General features: G+C 40.4%; 1 protein-coding gene across 1 annotated transcript in view; it reads right to left on the bottom strand.

The window, feature by feature from the left end:
* The window catches only part of USH2A (usherin), a 578,278-nt gene that overhangs the window by 338,294 nt on the left and 217,422 nt on the right, over positions 1–22,562 (bottom strand). The window contains exons 26-29 of the mRNA XM_065401740.1: positions 15,090–15,363; positions 6,862–7,065; positions 6,689–6,769; positions 2,997–3,182 (exon numbers count right to left, since the gene is read on the bottom strand). Of these exons, the coding sequence (XP_065257812.1) occupies positions 2,997–3,182; positions 6,689–6,769; positions 6,862–7,065; positions 15,090–15,363 (745 nt within the window). The remainder of the gene's footprint in view (positions 1–2,996; positions 3,183–6,688; positions 6,770–6,861; positions 7,066–15,089; positions 15,364–22,562) is intronic.

The following is a 22,562-nucleotide window of genomic DNA, read 5'->3' as shown; positions in this document are numbered from 1 at the left end:
AATCTGGTGCTATACTACTGATAAAATAATAAATATTTTCAATATCATTTCAATAAAAACAGGATTTTTTGAAAATTTAAAAACTTTCCTATAGTGTTATGAATATCAAAGAAGGACACTATGACCACCCCGGAAAACCAAAAAGCAGCACTGATCTGAAACAAAAGGTGAAATTGGTAAAGCCTAGTTTCAGTGTCCATGATAAGTGAAGTGCAAAAAGTAAACTGAGAACATAAATAGTGAAAAATACGAGATTTGAAAAATTGTATGTTTTTTTACAATCCATCCATCATCATAACATTTATTTTAACTCAGAAGTTTTATTTTGATAGTGCCCCTTTACATTAATTGTCCTTAGTCATTTAAAACAATACAAATATTTGCAAATAAAATGAATTTATTATGCAAGAAGCATGTGCATTCATGATACAGTGGAACCTGCTTTTATGGCTTGCTGCTATCTGAGGTCACTTGTGTTAACAGCCAGCAAAATCTCAGTCCCTGTGAGACTTCCTATCTCCTCCATATTAACTCACACATTAGTAGGTGGCCACCTGCCTAACACATTTTCAGCCACCTGCAGACCTGCCCAGCTGTGCAAACTGCGTTGCAATCAAACTCCTAAGGCAGCCAGAAGGAGAAAACTTCAAGATTAGGTATTTTTAAAAAGATGTAAAGAATGTTACTTGGCTCAGTTGTGATCTCTGCATACTGCCCTGTATCCATGGGAGCTCTGAGAAGCATTGTGCTTCACTAGAGCACAATACTTTCTGGAGCTCATGGGTGTGCAGGAGAAGCACAATCACTTCACCACCTGTTAGGAGGGGACAGTGGTCAAAGACCCATCTCTACTGTCCAGTACCTCTCTGCAGTACTTACATAGTGCCTTTTATTGGTATCTGAACACCTCATAGTCTTTAATGTATTGATCCTCACAACCCCCCATGAGGTAGGGAAGTAGTTTTTCCATTTTACAGGTGGGAAACTGAGGCAGAGAGACTAGCCTAGCACCATAACCAGGACTAGCCTTCCTTGCACTGTCGTTGCTCAGGTGAATGCAAAATGTCTGTGAGCTCAGACCCTTTACGGAGTATCCTTGCACTTTTCCCCTTCTGAACCTGCACAGGGGCCAGGCATAATCTTGAGAGTAATGTTTTATATTAATATTCTAAGGCTTGCAAAAGTGAAAGCATATTAGCAGTGCATGGGTGAAAGTTGTCTGAATGGTCTTTTTCTCATGTCTTACTGTAGTCAGTAGCTACCTATTATAATGCACAAAAGACCTGAACCCTAAAGTGGCAAACTGTTAATAGCTTTCAGTGTATGTATTTATTACTTATATGTTTATAATAAAATAGTTGCAGTTCCTATACTGTCCCTATGCATATTTCCCCTGTAACATAAAACCATGCCTTCTCACTTCTGCATCACACTAGTAATATATCAATAGCTCTTATCCGTTCAGCATGATGTTAACCCTTTCATATCTGACACAAAATTAAAACAGCATTAGGACAACAAATCAACCAATTCATTTTTAATGCTGGTCAAAATTATTCATTGTGAATAAATTATCTCATTGAAAAATCTAAAAAGGGCTAAATTAATCATTTGTGAGTGAACCTTGATTTCTGCTAGTATATTTGGTACCTTACATCTTGGATAATTTTCAGCCATTGGGTTAATTAATTAAACAAATACATAAAACACAATAACTATTATAGTCACCACACCACCCACAAGTAATCAAGAAACTTCAACTCAAAGAAAGTAAAATATGTGCACATTGTCTCTTAAATATACAGACACACATTATATGGTACATATACAGTACACAAAACGTACTTATTTATGCACAAACATGAAGCACATATTAACTGGGTTTGAGGAAAGCAGCAGTAGTATATTGCCCGACGAGAAGACACTTCCTGAGATTGCGCCATAACATCCAAAGCTGTGCCAAACCAAGCCTTCAGCTTTGGGCAGTATGTTACTGGCCTTTTTTTTAATTGTGATGAATTATATAATTAATTTTAGGGAATTTTTAAACAAATCCCATTCATTACACTCCGGAAAATTAGATTTTTACTACTGCCCTTCTGAGTCTTCACAGACCACATAGTTCAGAGGGTCAGCTGTTGCATACTGTCTTTGCTGCCAATGGAGGAGTTTGGCTCACACAAGGGACCACGTCTTCAACATACAACACCAGGGAGAGAGCTGACTATACAGTGGAAAGGCATCCACTTAGAGAGGGGATTCTACTGGTAAAGGGAAAAACAGCTAGCCAGCTCCAACATATACCACCAAGGAGAGAGGGTCCCCATGTCTCCTGTGATCATTTTGTAGCAGAAAAGATTCCAGTGTTTTTCCCCACACCGAAACCAGCCCCCCTCTTAGAGGCTGCTGAGAAGAGCCCCAGCCTGTAAAAAAAACCATTCCCATCCAATAAAGCTGCTTCTGCCCCACTCCCAATCCTGAACACTATTCCTGCCACTGGCAAAAAAAAATCCTTCATCCAGTAATGGCTCACCCTGCAAAGTGCAGGTGCTCCAGCCCAATCTACCAAAGCACTTAAGTACATGCTTAACTTTAAGCATGCGAGTAGTCTCACTGAAGTCATCACGGTTACTCAGATGCTTAAAGTGTTTGCAGGATTGCAGCACCATGCAGGATCAACCCCTAAGGGACCTGGAATGGCAAGAAGAGGGAGAAAGAGAAACTACTAAAGACAGCCAAACAAACACAGAATACTCAATGGTAATAGAATGACAAAAATGGATTTGGGTAAAAATACCTTCAAGTTTTTGGGCCACATTTTATTTCTACTGCTCTTGAAGTAAATTAAAATTTGTACACACACTATTTAGGCCATTTACACACAAAGATGGATATACTACATAGTACCCAACTAATATTTTTCAGCTTGACAAAATAAGTTATATACATCTTGTTTTATTACATCTCCCTTCAAACTAGTAGTTAGCAACATTTACCTGTGAGCATAGTAGTGTCAGTAAACTCAGCACTGATGATGGGTACACTGGGACCATCCTCATTGTATGCTTTCAAAATGTACTTCTCAATTACACCTATGACCCCAGCAGGTTTGTCCCAAGTCACCTCAATGCTGTAACCATTTATGCTGTGAATTCTTGAGGGAGTTGGCACATTTTCTGGGACTGTAGAAGGATAAAATAGAAAATAGAGAAAATGGCAGTTCTGAGAAGACTATTGCCCCTATTCTTCACTTTTAATGGCTGCAGTAAATCAGACTGAACCATTAGCATAAATACAATTTATTAGAGTTGTAACTTTTCAGCATTGATTTAATATGACTGCACATCTTGAGCCATTCAGTTTAAGCTATATTTCAAATCCATCAAAACTCCATCTACATAACATTCTTTCTTGTCTAGTTCAGGTTTTCCAAAAACATTTAATGTATCAAATGTGATTAAACATCACTCATAAGAAGGAGGTAGATTGTAGGCGGCTAAGAAGTTCAAGCAATATAATGATGTAACTGAATGAAGCAAGAGGATTAGACTGTTATACATAGGGGTTTGGCACTTATCTCTTGGGTACATCAGCCACTAAACATCACAAATGCGATCAAATTCTCAAAATTCCAGTTTCATTTTCTAAATTAAAGTATTTCAGAATAATTTTTAAAGCATATGAAAATACGGTGTGATGACCTCCAGACTATCTCTGGGTACTCTCTTTCACTCAAGCATAGTGTCGCAGGTGAGCCCTGCCTCACTTCTCTTTACCCGGGTTAGAAACGGGACCATACAGACATATTTATCAAAGAGCACCCCCCTTTCTGAGGGTCTAATTTATTAACGACAGCCATAAGCATAAGCAGGAGCTTACTAGATACAGGTGGGGACATTCAGTTCAACTAGCAGTCTCTGGCTCCTCCCTTCAGAAGACTCTTCTTTCCTGTGCCTTAAGGGTGCTGAGCAGGCCAGTCTTTCCCTGCCAACATCTCCTTGTGTCTGCCCTGCTATAAGGGACCAGGCAGCATTTATTCTGGTCCCCTTTTTGCAGCTTCCTGGCCCCAGGTCTTTAAAGAAACAGTAATGGGATTTCCTCTCAAACACTTCTTACTCGCAGGATTGCTTCCTCTCTTCCAATATCTCCTGAGTAACTTGTATATATAATTGGACCTTTCAAACTTTTAAAAGGGCAATGCCACGTGACAGGGCGGGCTGAGCATTAGGCCCCATAACCCTTAAGGCACAGACCACCCCATCACATATGAAAATAAATTAATAATTGCATACGACTGTCAGAAGTAAAAACTGAACTTGTGCGAGGCTTTTTGCATTAGCCTTTGCTTTTAATCACTTCAGATGATTTTTAAAAAAGAGAATAAAGATGTTTAAAAGAAGCTGAAAGGCAACCTCGTGTACACATACAATCCCTAATAAAAAATTCATCCCATTTCCCATAACCTTTAAGTATTTATTAGATATTGTTATACCAAATAAAGGTCTGGCCAATAACAACTTCATCACAGATGACCGCGCAAGGGATGCAGAGGAAAGGCCCAAGGAACACTACGGCAGGATGGTGGATGGCGAGTTTGCTGTAAATGCTTGTGGACTCCTAAGGCCTGTCGATGAAGATCACTCTGCTTTCCCTACATCAAATATCCTCTTTGTAGTGACCTTATTGTTTAGACTCATTAAATAAATGCAACCTTTGTTGGAGGTGGGAAGGACCCTGGAATGCTAAGTGTAAAAATGTTTGAACATTTGTGGTGCCTATGGAAAGTAACAATGTGATACTCTAGGATAGCTTCAGGTTACTGAGAATACTACAGCAATATATTGATTTTATTAGTTCTGAAATATAGCACAGGGCAAAGTAAGGTACAAGATAGCAGATGGTCTTTTCATAAGGGACACAACAAACCTGACTCAAAAATAATTAAATAGTGCAATTATTCTCCAGCCCTTGGGAGCATGTAGCTGCTCAGTGTTGTGGTCAGATTGTAAATATAAATTTATGGTAAAACTTACTGTGGTCAGATAATTCATATAAAAATGGCTGTATATGCTTTCTTCTGGGGGGAAGACAAAATGGTGACATTAAGCTGCATAAGCAATGTATTTGAAAGTCAAATATTTACTCTGGTGAACATGTTTAAAGCATCTTTTGCAATGCAATTATATTATAAGTATTTTTTTTAAAGAAGAGTTTGGTATAATTGGGGAGATCATACAATAATACTGTTTGACCATCATCTATCAGTAGAGCTCTCTGAATTGTTGGAGTACAATTTGGATCTAATTCATAGTGATAGCAGTCTATGGACACATATTTCACAGTGTGAGGAATCTTCAGAAAATTACTAGCTCAACAGGGTATAAAAAAGCCTACTGTACAAAAAGGGAAGCGGCTCCAAATTTCCTCCATGAAATTTAAGGAGAGGTTAATCTTTTTGAGTGAACACACACATCTGTGTGACCCATCATGAACAGTAATGCCAACTATGCACTATATTTTTGCTTTGCAATGTTTTTCGTGAGTCCTGTGTGGCCTTGCACTTTAACAATCATCACCAGATGCCTTTTTTCTAGCAGACATGTGTAATTTGACTAGAGGTTTAGATTTGCATATATCAACATAAACTAGGTGTGTAGCTTATATTCATATATGTTCATGCTAAGATAAAGCAATACAACCTTTTAAATATCTTTCATTTTACATAATAAATATGGTGTATTATAATTAGAAAACACCATGAAATATATTGTGAAAAATGCCTTTTTGTGCATTTCTTAGCTACAATAAAATATTGGTATGTTATTAATCCAAAATGTCAAACATTTTTGGTTCCCCTTAAAATATTCTGCAATTTTTACTATTTACTGTATATACTCGTTCATTAGCCCATTCGTTTATAAACTGACCCCCCCAAATGGATAGGTAAAAATAGCAAAAACTGTATGACCCTTTCATAAGCCGACCCTATATTTCAGGGTTTGGAAAACTTTGGCTCCCGGACTGTCAGGGTAAGCCGCTGGCAGGTCGGGACGTTTTGTTTACTTGGAGCGTCTGCAGGCATGGAGCCCCTACCTCCCTGTGGCCACGGTTCACCGTTCCCAGCCAATGGGAGCTGCGGGAAGTTCCCATTGGCTGGGAACGGTGAACCGCGGCCACAGGGAGCTGAGGGGCTTCATGCCTGCAGACGCTACAGGTAAACAAAATGACAATGTATTAGATCAGGGATTGGCAACTTTTGGCACGTGGCCCGCCAGGGTAAGCACCCTGGTGGGCCGGGCCAGTTTGTTTACCTGCCGCGTCCGCAGGTTTGGCCGATCGCAGCTCCCACTGGCTGTGATTCGCGGTTTCAGGCCAATGGGGGCAAATGGGGGTGGTGGGAAGTGGCACGGGCTGAGGGATGTGCTGGCTGGGCCGCGTGCCAAAGGTTGCCGATCCCTGTATTAGATCTTCAATTCAATGATTCCATAGAGTTTAAAATCATCACATTTTGGTGTAGACCCGTTTATAAGCTGACCCCCGCTCTTTGATGTGTCACTGTTTTACCAAAAATATTCAGCTTATGAACGAGTATATATGGTAATTAAAATTCTTATAGTGGGATTTTCTCCAGCAAACAGCCTAACATTAGATAACTCATAAAACAGATACATTTAGAAACTATGTTTACCTGATTCTCTTGTCCGACCACGACTCCAGACACTAGACACTGATCCTCCTTCATTTGAGGCAACTACTCTATACAGGTATTCTTTAAAAAAAAAAAAAAGAGTGAACTCAAGAACACATTAATGCAGAATGAAATAAAAGTGTAGCATTTCATTTAAGGGCCCAATGTGTTACCTGTAAATGGCTGTAGACCACTCTCATAAACACTCTGCTCTTTGCCTCGGTAGACTAGGATGGAGTCATTTCCCCTGCAGTTAACAGCACTGTCAGTTGATAGGCATCCGTCCAGATTGACTCTGACAGCACTGCTGGACACAGATGCCAAGTTAACGACAGCACCTCGTGTAAATTCAACATCCTTTATGCAACCACCGAAACCTAGCAAATAGTAAGGGATTAGTATCACATAAAGGGCTTCAGTCGTTAATTAAGAATCATTTTTGTTCCTTGCGATGCTACATTTTCTGTGATAAGAGGAGTTGGGTGTAAATGTTAACTTTCAATTTATGTTTGAGAAATGATTATTTCCCCCCACACACACCTTTTACATATTAAGCTGGTAAGGACTCCTAATGTTCCAGTGTTGAATTCCTGCCACATTGAAGTATATACTTATTATTAAACATTCCACTCTCTGCGAAAAAAAATCCCCAAACTTTATTTTGCCTCTTCAGTTCATATGTTCAAAAGTATTAACATAAAATCAGTGACTAATATTGATTTTAAGTTTGGGGTCAGCCCTTGCATTTCATATTTCATATTCCATAAATTTGCATTATATTCTTAGACACTTGAGCTAAGAAGAGCCTATGGACAGCAAATATACTTGCATATAGAGGAAACATCAGCATAACAGAGATTGTCATAACTGGACCGTACTTGGTACCTCATTCACAAACATAGCATAAAACATAACCCAAGACCTCCCAATCATAGGCAAAATCGTAAGTGACTTGAACACTAGAAATATGGCTTATTACATACATTACAAATATATTAAATACAGGAGCGGCGCCAGGGTTTTTGCCGCCCTAGGCGGAAGCGCTCCTCCTCTGAGCATTCGGTGGCGGGGGTCCTTCTGCTCCGTGTCTTCGGGGCACTTTGGCGGCAGGTCCCGGAGCGAGTGAAGGACCCGCCGCCAAATTTCCGCCGAAGACCCGGAGCGGAAGGACCCCCGCCGCCGAATTTGTGCCGAGGACAGCAAAATGCCGCCCCCCAAATCCTCCTGCCCTAGGCGACCGCCTAGGGTTACCTAGTGGAAGCGCCGGCACTGATTAAATATAGTTATTCACAATAGGAACATTTTAAAATAGTGTAGTTGTACAATTTTCTTGACATTTCTATGATTTAATTTACAAAGGAAATGCATCTCTATATAAGGCGATGCAAATATAGTACTATGATTAGGGCTCTACCAAATTCATGGTCATCGCGAACTGTGAAATCTGGTGTCCCTCGCATGAAATTTGGTCTTTTGTGTGCTTTTACCCTATACTATACCAATTTCATGGAGAGGGGGGAGGAAGACCAGTGTTTCTCAAATAGGGGGTCCTGACTCAAAAGGGAGTTGCAGAGGGGTCACAAGGTTATTTTAGGGGGGTTGCCATATCGCCATTCTTATTTCTGCACTGCCTTCAGAGCTGGGTGGCTAGAGAGCAGCGGCTGTTGGCCAGGCACTCAGCTCTGCAGTCAGCAGCACAGAAGTAAGGGTAGCAATACCATACCATGCCTTCCTTACTTCTGCGCTGGTGCTGGTTCGGCCTTCAGAGTTGGGCTCCCAGCCAGCAGCCGCCGCTCTCCACCTGCCCAGCTCTGAAGGCAGCGCCGCCGCCAGCAGCAGTACAGAAGTAAGGATAGCAGTACCACAACCCCCCCAGTAACCTTGTGATACCCCTCCCACAACTCCTTTTTGGGTCAGGGCCCCTACAATTAAAATGCGGTGAAATTTCAGATTTAAATAGCTAAAAGCATTAAATTTATGATTTTTAAAATCCTATGGCCGTGAAATTGACCAAAATGGATCAAGAATTTGGTAGGGCCCTAATTATGATTTGAATATGGTACAATAGCCAGCAGTTAGAATAATATAAAATAATATAGTAACTGGAACAGAGACCTTGATTACTTTTAAAATTAACTCTGGAAATTAAAAAATAGATTGCTCATTCTCTCATGCATCAATAACTATAATATAGCTCTTGGGAAAATCCTATATTTCTATCTAAGGTACTTTTATGGCCTTCATTACCATAATATCTGAATGCCTCACAATCTTTAATATGTTTTCCTTACTTCGACCCCCTGTGAGGTTAATCTGAAGCACAGAGAAACTAAGGGCTTGTATACACAAATATTTAGCTCACAGCAAGCTGGGTTCTGACTCTATCCCTCACACGCCCGCTGCACTCTAACTGTCCATTGTGGACCCTACTTTGATCTAGTCCTCTTCTAAACAAACTGTTAAAGTGCATCAGCAGGGTCCACAATGGACAGTTGGAGCATGGCAAACTAGTGAGGGGTAGATTCACATCTCTGATTACTGGGAGCAAAATGTTCATGCAGACAAGCCCAAAGTGACTTGCCCAGAGTCACAAAGGAAGTAAGTCTTCGGTGAGACAGGGAATTGAATCCAGGTCTCCCAAGTCCCAGGCTAGCACCCTAACAACTGGACCACTCTTCCTCTCTAGTTGTCATTGAGATAGTATTCCCTATAGCTCATTTTTAATCCAGTTATTAAATTAATTATTTTGATGAATGTAGTATTGTTGAGAGGTGCAAAATCAACAGCCATGGAAACTGATGTCCTTTGTTTATCCTAAGACAGTTGCAGCATAGAAAATGATAGTGTAAGCTTCCACAAACATCCCCACATTGATCTGTCCACACTGCCTCCACAGGTGAGATAATCATTCATGGATTCTAACTGAACTTCCCAACAAGGCTTGTAATAAATGACAATTGTCATATGGCTTTGTGAGGTAGATACCTTATTTGTGATGGGGAACTGAACAATGCTCAGAAACCTATGTCAAATAGACCATTGAGCAATCATCAGTTGGTAACAACATTTGGTCTCTGAAGCCAACTAGGCTCCCATGTATATCCCAACAATGAAAATTAGAATTAATTCAAAGTTTAATTACTTTGATAGTAGATAGTATAAAGCACAAAACGTGAAATTAACACACCAGGATCTATTATTGACAATATATCATTCTGCGGATTATAAATACAAGTCTTGCAACATCAGCTACTTTCAAATTTGAATTACATTAAGAGAAACAAACAGTAACACACATTACAATACTTTCTAGATTATCATGCAGGGGCATGTGACTTGCCCAGGTGACTCCAGAACTCCATCTTGGAGCTGGACTTTGCATAGGAGGGAGGAGGGGGGTCTCCACCCACAAGAGTCTATTTAAACCCGTGGGAGACCCCTCCATTTTGTCTTCAGCTGGCTAAAGAAGGAGCCTCTCCACCCTCCCCCCCCCCCCCCCAGGATACTTGAAGGAGACTGAAACAAAGGACAGTAACTACAGGGGGTGTGAGTGATTGCTGGACCCAGGCTAAAAGGAGTTTAGCCTGTAAAAGGGAGTGCTCTGGAACTGGTGAGGAAATTATCTGTATTTAGTTTGATTAGACATAGATTTGCGCATTTTATTTTATTTTGCTTGGTGACTTACTTTGTTCTGTCTGTTACTACTTTGAACCACTTAAATCCTACTGTCTGTATTTAATAAAATCACTTTTTATTTAGTAATTTACTCAGAGTATGTATTAATACCTGAGGGAGCAAACAACTGTCTATCAGTGTTATAGAGGGCGAACAATTTATGAGTTTGCCCTGCATAAGCTTTATGCAGGGTAAAACGGATTTATCTGGGTTTAGACCCTATTGGGAGTTGGGCATCTGAGTAGTAAAGACAAGCACACTACTGTGAGCTGTTTTCAGGTAAACTTGCAGCTTTGGGACAAGTGATTCAGACCCTGGGTCTGTGTTGGAGCCAGACAGGATGCTGGAGTCCTGAGCTGGCAGGGAAAACAGAAGCAGGGGTAGTCTTGGTACATTGGGTGGCAGCTCCCAAGGGGGTTTCTGTGATCCAACACGAGAGACTGCTGAGCTGGAATTGATATGCAAACTAGATACAATCAACTCAGGATTGAATAAGAACTGGGGATGGCTGAGCCATTACAAACATTGAATCTATCTCCCCTTGTAAGTATTCTCACACTTCTTATCAAACTGTCTGTACTGAGCTATCTTGATTATCACTTCAAAAGTTTTTTTCTCTTACTTAATTGGCCTCTCAGAGTTGGTAAGACAACTCCCACCTGTTCATGCTCTCTGTATGTGTGTATATATATCTCCTCAATATATGTTTCACTCTATATGCATCCGAAGAAGTGGGCTGTAGACCACGAAAGCTTATGCTCTAATAAATTTGTTAGTCTCTAAGGTGCCACAAGTACTCCTGTTCTTTTTTCTAGATTATGCATCCTAAAATATTACCTAGAAACCTGCCATTTTAGTCACATTTTCTCTTTCTGACAAATGCTTCTGTGACAATCAGTGTCCAGACACCCCAAAAGGAGAACAGGGAGGTTGAAACCCAAAGAATAAGCAGTTGAACCAACTTATTTTATAAAATGTTATTGTGCTATAAAAATGTGTTGAGTAAAATCTTTTATTAAAGCTTGTAACTTTCTAAACTTAAGTATCTTTATGAGCTATGTATACGGGTTATGGTTATTTGTGTATAGAGAGAAATGAGCTCCTAAACTTCGGCTCCACTTCACAACAGGACAGGGAGAGGCACTTCCCAGCCAGGTGTTTACACGTAATCAGATCCAAGTTACTACCTACTGTCTAGTCCAGGAAATAACAAGGACGGGCCATTAGAGTTAATGGAAAAACTTTGAGACATCCCAGCTCTCAAGTCAAGACAGGGTTTCCACACGCGGAATATACATGAGTCACCATGGACTGAGGCCTGGTCCACACTAGGAAATTAGGTCAATATAACCACATTGCTCAAGGGTGTGAAAAATCCACACCCCTGAGTGACACAGTTAAACTGACTTAACCCCCAGTGTAGACAGTTCTATGTCAACAGGAGAATTCTCCCCTTGACCTAGATACCGCCTCTCAGGGAGGTAGATTACCTGTGCTGATGGGAGAACCCTACAGCTGCAGTCTCTACAGTGTAGATAAGCCCTGAGAGGAAGGGGGTGGGAAGCCTTTTAAAAGCAAGCTTGTGCCTAAGGTTTTGCATCCAGAAACTGAGGAACAGCCTCTGGGCAGGAAGCTGTCTGTGAAATGCTGGATCCCTGCTATAGTTAGGGGATATGCTGGGAAACTGTTCAAAGGCAGCCAGTAACTTGTATTAGAAAAGGGATTTTATCCAATATGGAAGTGTAAAGCTCGAGGTTATGTCTTTATGTCTATTTGCTGTATAACTTGTATACATTTGCTCTCCCTCACCACTTCATCTTTGAATCTGTGTTTTTTCTATTAAATAAACCTTTTGTTTATTTTTACCCCAAGCAGGTCTGTGTTGTACAAACTGAGTGGAACATGGGGGCCAAAGTAAGCTGGTATCTGGGCGGCTGGTTTCACATCTTCAGGGGTGACAAATCAGAGGAGAAAAGTCCAAATGCCTAGTAGTTAAGAACTCAGGAAGGATGAATCTGGGGAGACTTGAGACTAGATGGGCTATTGGTGTCATCCTGCAAGATGAGACTTTGTGCTTGTGGGCAGGCTACTGGTGTCAAGGATCTGAACCAAAGCTGTACAGCATTAACACACCCCGAGCTTACAGGGCAGGCAGTGACAAAGCCCTTTACTGTTCCTCGTGATCACCAAAATGTCACATACTCTAATTCCTATTGGTCACACTGATAGGCTACAGTTGGGAACATGATAAAGTCAAACAAGTTAAAAATATGAATATAGACCAATATTTTCAAACATGGGTGCTGAAAGATGCTCATTTCAATCCACATTTGGGCACCTAAATAGGTGGCTTGTTCCCATCTCAAGTCAGTGAGGATCCAGCACTTCTGAAAATCAGACCAAATTTACTTAGGTGCCTAAACATATACTTTAGACACTCACCTTTAATAATGTTTGGCCCTAGATTAATTGTTCATAGATCCCTTGACTACAGGAATTGGGAGTGCATCAATTCAGAAGTGATACCATCTGGTAAAATATAGCATTAATGGGACATGAATAATGGATAATCCTTTTTGGACAGAAAAATGATGTGCATAGGGTCTGGGGTAGGTTATAATGTATTATGATGCCTACAGCTACTGAATACTAGAAAGAACATGTATTAATTACTTGTGAATCCTAGTGCTTTGGGTTGATTTGAACCTTTCCATATCTGTGAATTCATAAAGCTTGAAAAATTGTCTGCCTAATTTACAACTTATAATATTCAACATCAACACATGTATTTACCCCACTTGAGATGTTCAACACTGAATACCAATATTAGACAATTCACATATAATCTACTGACTACCATTTGATTGTTTATGATAGATTAAAATAAATTATGAATAATGAATAGCTTCATAAATAACGGTTTATTTGCAAAGACCTTGTTAAACAAAACAAACAAACAAAAGAAAAAGAAAAAAAAAGGTAGAGGCCAAAATTCACGGGGCGGGGGCAGGTTGGTTTATGGCCATGTTGCAGGCATTTTGCATCCAGATGGTCCCTGACCAAGGGCCACAGATAACTCAGTGCTGAACAGAGCAAAGAAAGGCTACTCTGTTTTACACTAGAGATTAAGCCTGTCCCAGAACTGGGACGGGGGTAGGGAGCACAAAGGTGAGTTGAAGTACCTTTGTCTCCCCCTCCTCCTTGTTCTGTACCAGGTACAACTGGCTGATCCAGAAAATCTCATTTAAAGTATTCACTGCATACAAAATTCTGTAACTACCTCTAGCAATGCCTGTGAAATGATTAATCAGCTCCCAGTAGCTGCTACATATAGCCGTGTCCTACTCAATGGAGAGCATTCCAGTGATCTAATGTGCCTATCTTGTGTTTCACTGGTTGAGTGTGTTATCTTTCCAGATTATGGCGGGGACTTGTGTGGGTGGAGTGCTGTGAAAATCTCTCTTGAAGATTTAGCTTTTCTGCCTGTGCAGCTGAAGTTAGCACGTCTCATTTTTCTGATGCAGCTGATCTGAAAGACTGCTTAAGACATCAGAAGGGTGGGAGGATTTTGATAGTGTACAAAAATAGGAGTGATCATTTAGGGTTCATATAACATTTAATTGATATAATTATATATACACTACTTAGACTGTAAGATTTATTTTTATACTATGTCTATTGCCTAGAAGACAGCAAGATAAAGCACCCTCACTGGATTCTACATGGGTGATACTTCTTTTACCCAAAGGCTTATGATCTGGTGTCTACCTACAAGTCATGCAGAATTGGGGTACTGCTAAGGGAAATTAGGGAATTATAACATTTGCCTCTTGAAGATGTCAATATACTAAAAGGGCACAGACAGCCCAAGCTTAACTTAGGTCTAGTGAAAAACCCACACCCCTGAACAACGTAATTAAACTGACCTAACCCTCAGCGTAGCAAGCATTAAGTTGATGGAAGAATTAAGTACGCCATTTTGGAGAGCTGGATTACCTACTTCAATGGGAGAACCCCTCCCATCAGTATAGGGAGTGTCTTCACTGAATTGCAGCTGCGCTTCTGCAGCATTTTACGAGTAGACAAGCCCATATTCTACCTAAGGCCACATCTGCACTAGAGGCCTTACAGCGGTACAGCTGGACCGATGCAGCTGCACCACTGTAAGATCTCGCATGTAGCCACTTTATGTCCCCAGTGACAGGTGTAGCAACGTCGGCAGGAGAGCATCTTCCGTTGACATAGTGCTGTCCACACCAGCGCTTCTGTCAGTGTAACTTGTGTCGCTCGGGGGAGGGGGGGTGTTTTTTCACACCCCTAAGCAATATAAGTTATACCAACAAAAGTGCTAGGGCAGACGTACCCTGAGCTAACAGCTCTGATCAGGAACAACTGATATGTAAATTAGGATGCAAACATCTTGACTTTGCAGGCAAGCTAAGGGGCAGGTGAGATCTAAGTGACCTTTGAGACGTTAGGCTTGGAGCAAGAAGTTTAGCTAGATGGGGTGGACAGATGGAAATGTTAGCAGAAACATGGGACAATAACAACAGTAGGGAGAACATCTGTATTTCCCCTTTAGACTTGAAAAAATACTACATTGTTTAAATGCCCCCTAACACTGTACTGGTGAATACATTTAGTACCATCTCAGAGCAAAGACAGCTGTCTACAGAATTACTAACACCTGTTCCTGCAATGCTGGATTTCCCTTGGATTTCCTTACCTTGTTCTAATCCTAGTTCTTTATAGAAATTCTGTAGCTCAGAGGGGATTCCCCCTACATAGACTGGAGAGTTTACTTTCAGTTGCTGAGCACGGGGTTCCAAAACATGCTCTGTCAATTCATTCATACTTGCAGAAACTCTTGAGCCTTCCTTCTTCACAGCTACTCTCTTCCAGTTTCCATCACAATAGGACAGCCCCGCCCAGAGAGCCACTTGTGTAAAAACAGTGCCCGTTTTTAACAGGAAGCTCAGAATTCCACTCTTCAGTTCAGCCTGTATTTTAAAATAAAAGAAAGGTTTCAAAAATGACAGCCACAGAGGAGGAAAAGGGCAATGTGTTACTGACATTTAAGACATTCAACTGAAGGAAAGGTACAAAAATATTTTTCCTTCAAGTAATTGTAATGACAATACAATTGTTAACATAGGATATAACAACTGTAGCAAGTACACTTCTATCAATTAATGACACAATTTGACATGTAACAAAAAAATTCTATTTTTTTGAAACCTATTTAGGACTTCAGTATCAACAGCAGCATAATTGACTGAAAAGAAAAGAACAGCTTAAAGTAGGACTATTTCTATTTGACTTTTTTGAAAATGACAAAACACCATTTTCTTCTGTCAATTTAATTTTTGGAAAAATGTGACATGACAATAAGGAAATTAAATGTCAGACCTGATTAAGCTCCTTTTAATTATCTAGTGAATGCAATTTCAAATTTGAACAATAACATATTGATTCCATATTTCATCTTTATTGTTTTATATCTCTCAAATAATTGTTTCTGTATGTATTTTATAGATTAATATATCAATTTTGAAATATGAATATATTTTACCTAAATTTTCATTGTGGAAGTAAAGTTTCCATATGCTTTACTGCCAAATTGTTTAATCCTGATTGTCTGAGATGCACCAGCAAGTATGTTTTGAGATTCCAAATTGGCTAGTACAGAACACTGATAATTTAAAATATGGTAGTTGTGAATACAAAAAAAAATTAAAAAATTAAAAAATAAAATAAAAAAACAAAAACAAAAAACAACAAAGTATAAGCCCACAGAAAATACATTTCATTTTCCAAGCCAAAATCTTAAGTGACATAAGATTTTAAAATATAAAGATAAAATATAAAATATAAAGATAGATCTATAAAAATATACATCTTTAAAATTCTTTTGGAAAAAGATGTATCTTTTTGAGAAATAGAGAATACCAATGATATCTCACTTTAAAGTATTTATATTTTGATTGCATTTTAGTAACAATTACTCCAAGTGTCCAAAAAATGCTAACCAATAAATGTGGTTCTTCAAGATGCTGTAGTCAGTGTGGATCACATGCATCTCATTTGTGTAATATCTGGGGTCTTTTGAACAGCTGTGTCAGTTGAGGCGGCAAATGCACCCTGTGCCTCCTGATGTTCCCATGTGAGGGCACAAAGGGTGGAGTGGCTATGACATTCCCTCAATGACGTCATAATTTTAAACTCTGGGTAGATGAAGACTCCAAAAAGAAGGGACACTGGACAGGTCATGGGATTGACACTGACTACAGCATAGAACCACAGTTACTGTAAGTGACTGTGCTTTTGTCTTTGAGTATGAGTCAGTGTGAAACCTACTGTAGGTGACTGGCAAGCAGTAAACCTCAGAAGGATGGGAATGAAGAATTTCAGCTGCATCAGTCAAACAGTGATTGAAGTACTCCTCTCCTGAACTTGGCATATGACCTAGCAGCTAAGGTGCAGGTATAGTGCTTGACAAAGGTCAGTAGGTTATTCCACATTGCCGCCTTACAGACTTCTGACGTTAGCACATTCCTGAAGCAGGTGGAGGATGTTTGTTCTGTGGTGGGGGGAGTCTTGATGTTCAGTGGGAGAAGTACAGCAGCTAGTTGGTAACACAGTGAGCTACACTGTGTAATCCATTTCTATATTCTTGTTGATGAAATGGCCTGACCTTTAGAACGCCCAGCTGTGGCTAGAAATAGATATGGTGACAGTCTGAACAGTTTGTTCCTGGCAGTATAATAAAGCAAAGCCCTAGATACATCTAGTGTATGTAGTTTCTTTTCTCCCAGTGCAGAGTATGGCTTCAAGAAGAAGACAGGCAGGTTGACTGACTGCTTTAGACGAAATTCTGAGACCACATTAGGAATGAAAGGAGTAGGGTGACCAGACGTCCCAATTCTATCGGAACTGTCCCGATATTTGCTTATTTGTCCCGTGTCCCGACCTACCTTCGGTCGGGACGCGAATTGTCCCGATATTTTGCCTCTGCTCACAGGCGGAGCGGAGCCCGGAGGGGGCTCGCGCCCCCCCGCCCTGACTCCACCCCCTCCATCCCCCATTGGATCCCTCCCCAAATCCCCGCCCTGCCCCGCCTCTTCCCCAAGCATGCTGCATTCCTCCTCCTCCCCCTCCCTCCCAGGCTTGCTGGAGGGAGGGGGGAGGTGGAGACGGAGTGGAGGCAAGCTGGTGGGGGGGCAGGGCGTGGAGCTCGGGCGGCCGTTTTTTTGGGGGGGGGTTTCCACTGGAGGGAGGGGGGAAGTGGAGACGGAGCGGAGGCATGCTGGTGCGGGGGGTGGAGGGGGCGGCTTTTTTTTTCTCCGCCCCCACCCCCGATATTTCACCTGTGTGATCTGGTCACCCTAGAAAGGAGTGGGGGCTGAGTATCACCTTGTCCTGTGCAATGTCATATAATGTGGTTCAGCCAGAAATGTTTGAAGCTCACTCACTTTTCTGGCTGACACAACAGCAACTACAACATGGCATACGCCATTTTGTAATGAGACCTAGGAAGGTGCGGGGGAAAAAACTGCAGTGGGCAGCTAGGGAATTATCTGCCCATAGAGAAGTTGGCAAAGTGCTGTGACTTCTAACCTATTTTCCAGTGCAAGTTTGTTCTGATCAAGGCTCCCAACGACAGCACCATCATTTACGAGCAGTGTGCTATAAACCTCACTTCCACTCAGTGTTAACTTTTTTGTGTGAGCTTAAATACACAGAGAACACTTCTGACATCCTTATGTGTGTTTGTAACATCGGACTGCAAGAGACTAGAAAATGTACTCTGCACATAGCACTCCTTGAGGTGAGGGGATGAGGTGAGATGAAAATTGCTAATGGAGGCAGGGAAACATATTCAACCACACATTTCAGTGCAGTAATAACCAACTGAGTTGTAACACCTACGTTGACTAAAACGGAAAGTGACTTTAGAGGGGGAAATTATTTTTCTCTTTGCTTACTTTGTGTATTTGACAGTGCTTTTTGTACAGTCATTTCCTCTTTATAATCAGATAATCATTTTTATCTATTTCTGTGGGACTTCCACATAAAGGGAGAAAGAAAAACACTTAAAAATAAGAAAATGTGGCTGTAAAGGAACAAAAACGGTCAGGGGGCAAGCATAATACCCAAAATTAAATTTAAAATTGGGAATAAGTCCATTTAGTTGCTGTTTCATTTGTAAATTAGAAATATCCTAAAAATCAACACAAAGTGCTTTTTGTTGCTGTTTTCTAATTTATGACAGAAGTTTAAAGAGGAAAGAGAAAAAAGTTTTAAATACATATCGGTGAGTGAAATGACAACTGACAGCAAATATGATGTGTGCAGTGTTGTTGTAGCTATGTTGGTCCCAGGATGTTAGAGAGACAATATTAGAGAGATATTACTGGACCAAATTCTGGTGGTGAGAGAGAGAAGCTTTTGAGTCTTCTTCAGGTCCGCAAAACCCAACTCAGGGCTTGTCTTCATTTCCGCACTAAATGAGCGCCGCTGCGATTGATGGAGTGGCGTAAATTCAGCGCATCTGCTGAAGATGCGCTATGTTGACAGGAGCACACTCTCCCATCGACGTAATTAATCCACCTCAATGAGAGGCGGAAGCTATGTTGCTGGAGAGCGTCTCCTGCCAACATAGCGCGGTGCAGATACTGTGTTAAGTCAATATAAGTTAGGTCACTCTGGGAAGTGTTTTTTTCACACCCTGAGCGACATCACTTACATTGACTTAAGCAGTAGTGTAGACAAGGCCTTAGGGTGTCACAGCTAGACACAAGCTGGAACAAATGGTTTAGCATAAGTAGATGATACATATTTCAAGGGACCATTCAAGGTGAAGTGGCCCTTTAACACTCCTCCAGTCATAGGGAGGGGAGGATTGGGGGTGGGGTTGTTATGGGTTGTAGATTGTTGTAATAAACCATAAATCCAGTGTCTCTATTCAGTCTATGATTGTTAGTGACTAGCAAAGTTATGAATTTAAGCTCCCAGGCTCATCTTTTGAAAGTGTTGTGCAGGTTTACTTTGAGGGTGAACAATGATTGATCACTCCATATCCGATCTCTTTCTGAGAAGTGTTCATCCACAGGTGATATGGTGTTTTTCTCTTTTATCATTTTCCCGTGAATTCATTCAAGAGCATAGTGATTGTCTGATTCAAACTGCACACCCCTAGTTGTCACCTACCATCCCACATTGGAACCCGTACGGTGTATCATCAAACTACTACAACTCATATTCAATGGGGACTGAATCCTGAAAGAAATCTTTCCTGAATCCCTCTTCTGGCCTAGCAACAACCCCCCAACTCTCCAAGCTCATCATCACAAGCAAGCTCAAATTCAAAGCGGCAACAGACCCTCCCAGAACAACACATACAAAACATGCAGACATATCTCCACTGCTACAATGATCAACACCTCCCATAACACACTTTTCAAGATCTATGGGTCCTACACACGCCTGTCACAACACGTGGTGTACCACATCCAGGTCACTAAATGCCCCAATAACAACTATGTGGGTGAAACCAGACAATCACTGCACTCTCAGGTGAATTCACACAGGTAAATGATAAAAGACAAACACCACATCACACCTGGGTGAGCACTTTTCACAAAGTGATCACTCTATATCTGACCTATCAGTGCTCATCCTCAAAGGAACTTTCATAACATGAGCCTGGGAGCTTAAATTCATAACTTTGCTTGACACTAAAAATCATATCCTTAATAAAGACACTGGATTTATGGCTTATTTCAACAATCTGTAACCCACTAACCCTTCTTTTTGACCTATGACTACCGGGGTGTTAATAGGCCACATCACCTTGAATGGTCTCTCTGAATATGTGCTACCTACGTATGCTGAACTATCTGTTTGATCTTGCATTTAGCTGTGACACTCCCAGAGTATCTTTCCCAGACTGGAGGAAGAGCTCCGTGTAGCTTGAAAGCTTGTCTCTCTCACCAATACAAGTTGGTCCAATAAAAGATATTACCTCACCAGTCTTGTCTCTCTAGAAAATATGGTAACAGTCTACACATAATAGACTTGGTAAACATTAAGGACGGAGAAGAAATATTTAGTTTAATACAAGCGGATATATTATTAATTATTATTATTAATTATTTGTGTTACCATAGCACCTCAGGTCGGTAGGGACAGACCAAGACCCATTGTTCTCGGTGCTATACAAAGACAGCACCTGCCCAAAGGATTTTACAATATAATTTCTTAGATTATCATCTTTATGGCAGGGATTGTGTGACCCCAAACCTGCAAATACTTGAGCATGTGGGTAAAGTGGGTAAATTTACCTACCCAAAAGTGTTTGCAGGACTGAGCCCTAGTTAGTGCAGTGTGACACACTGGAGCCATAATCCTGATGGCATCCTCTGGGCAGCACTGTTACATAGATAATGAATTGGAGCAATAGAATGAAATTAGGCAGACTTCTGGCAATGAAAATTAATAAGGTTTTGGAGCTGTTTAAACCAGGAGCTGGGGGAAAGCTGATGGGGCAGAGGAGTTCACAGGTCAGGCAAACATATCTGCTAGGGATGAAGGACGGGACAGAAATTATAGCTGAACTGGAGCAGGGATGGGTTGGGATCAGACAAGTAAACTCTGACAGATCAACAAATGTCCAACTAAGGAGTTAGATAAAAACCAGATACCTGCTCACAAAATATAAAGACTTATATAATGAATGCCAGAAGTTTAAAGCAAAAACAGGTGAATTAGAATGTCTGGCAATGATACATAACAGGCATTAGTGAAATGATGGAATGACAAAAATTAATATGATACTGTAATGTCTGGATATAAAACTATACAAGGAGGGTAGATTGGATCATAGAGATGTGAGGAATAGCACAACACCCCAAAAAGAATCCCTAGAATCTAGTGAGATAATTCTGAGTGGAAAGATCCACATAGTTGAAACTGTATGGATACAAAGTCCAAGTCATGAAAATACAAACATATGAGTAGGATTATACTACCAGCCTCCAGATAAGGAAAAGGATACTGAATGAACCATGTTGAGACAGATCAAGGGGGCAACAAAAGCTAATAAAACAATAATAATGGGTGATGTAAACTTCCTATATATAAATTGGTTAAATATAACAATGGGACAAGGTATAGTGAAGCAATTTATTGTCACCTTAAATGACCACTTCTTGGAACAGCTAAAAGAAGAGATCATTCTCAACCTAATCCCATATAACAAACAGGGGTTGATTCAAGAAGTAACTGTAGTTGAGCGGCCAAGTAACAGCAACCACAATGAAACTAAGTTCAACATCCTTGGAGAAGTAAAGGTACCAAAACCCACGACTGTGACATTAACATTTAAAAACAAAGATACAGAAATACAAATAATAAATAAATAAGGGAGCATGGCAAAAAGGCATCTTTGTTCAGTTCTGGTCGCTCTATGTGAAAAAGGATATAGCAGAGATAAAGGAAGTTCATAGATGTACATAGATGTAGATGCCAATGTAAATGACTAGAGACATAAAAAACTTCTCTATCAAGAGAACTGAAGAGATTGGGGAGGTTTTACTGTACAGAGGAAACAAATAAGGGACATGTTATAGGTATAAAATTAATTATGGTGTGCAGGAATTGGATTGGGCTCTTCTGATAACTTTCGTTCATAATACAAGAACAAGGAGAAATTTCATAAAATTGAAAGGCAGTACATTTAAAAATAATAAAAGGAAATAGTGTTTCTCACAATACACAATTTACCTGTAGAACTGAAGAGTTTAACAAGACTAAAGGACTGGACTAAAAAAATCCCAAACAGAGTTTTGAAAAAGAAGTAATGCTTCACCACATAAACCAGCTTCTACCTATTGGAGGTTAGGAAGAAAACTTCTCTATAGTCAGATAATTCCATAGCTGCCCACTGCAGGTTTTTCCCCCCACACCTTCCTCTGAAGCATGTGATATAGGCCACTGTTGGAGATAGGATACTGGACTAAAATGGTCCATTAGTCTGATCCAGTGTGACAATTCTTATATTCCTATTAAAAATGGAAAATTATTGCTAATAAGAAAAAAAAATCCTGATTATGATGATCTATTAGGGCGTGGAACAGTTTCCTTAGGGATGTGATGGAACTCTTGGAACTTGAGATAGTTAAACTGACCTGGATAAAGT

This window comes from Emys orbicularis, chromosome 3 (genome assembly GCF_028017835.1).
Source record: "Emys orbicularis isolate rEmyOrb1 chromosome 3, rEmyOrb1.hap1, whole genome shotgun sequence".
Lineage (NCBI taxonomy): Eukaryota > Metazoa > Chordata > Testudines > Emydidae > Emys > Emys orbicularis.
The sequence above is the reverse complement of the archived record's forward strand: the minus strand, read 5'-3'. Positions and strand labels throughout refer to the sequence as shown.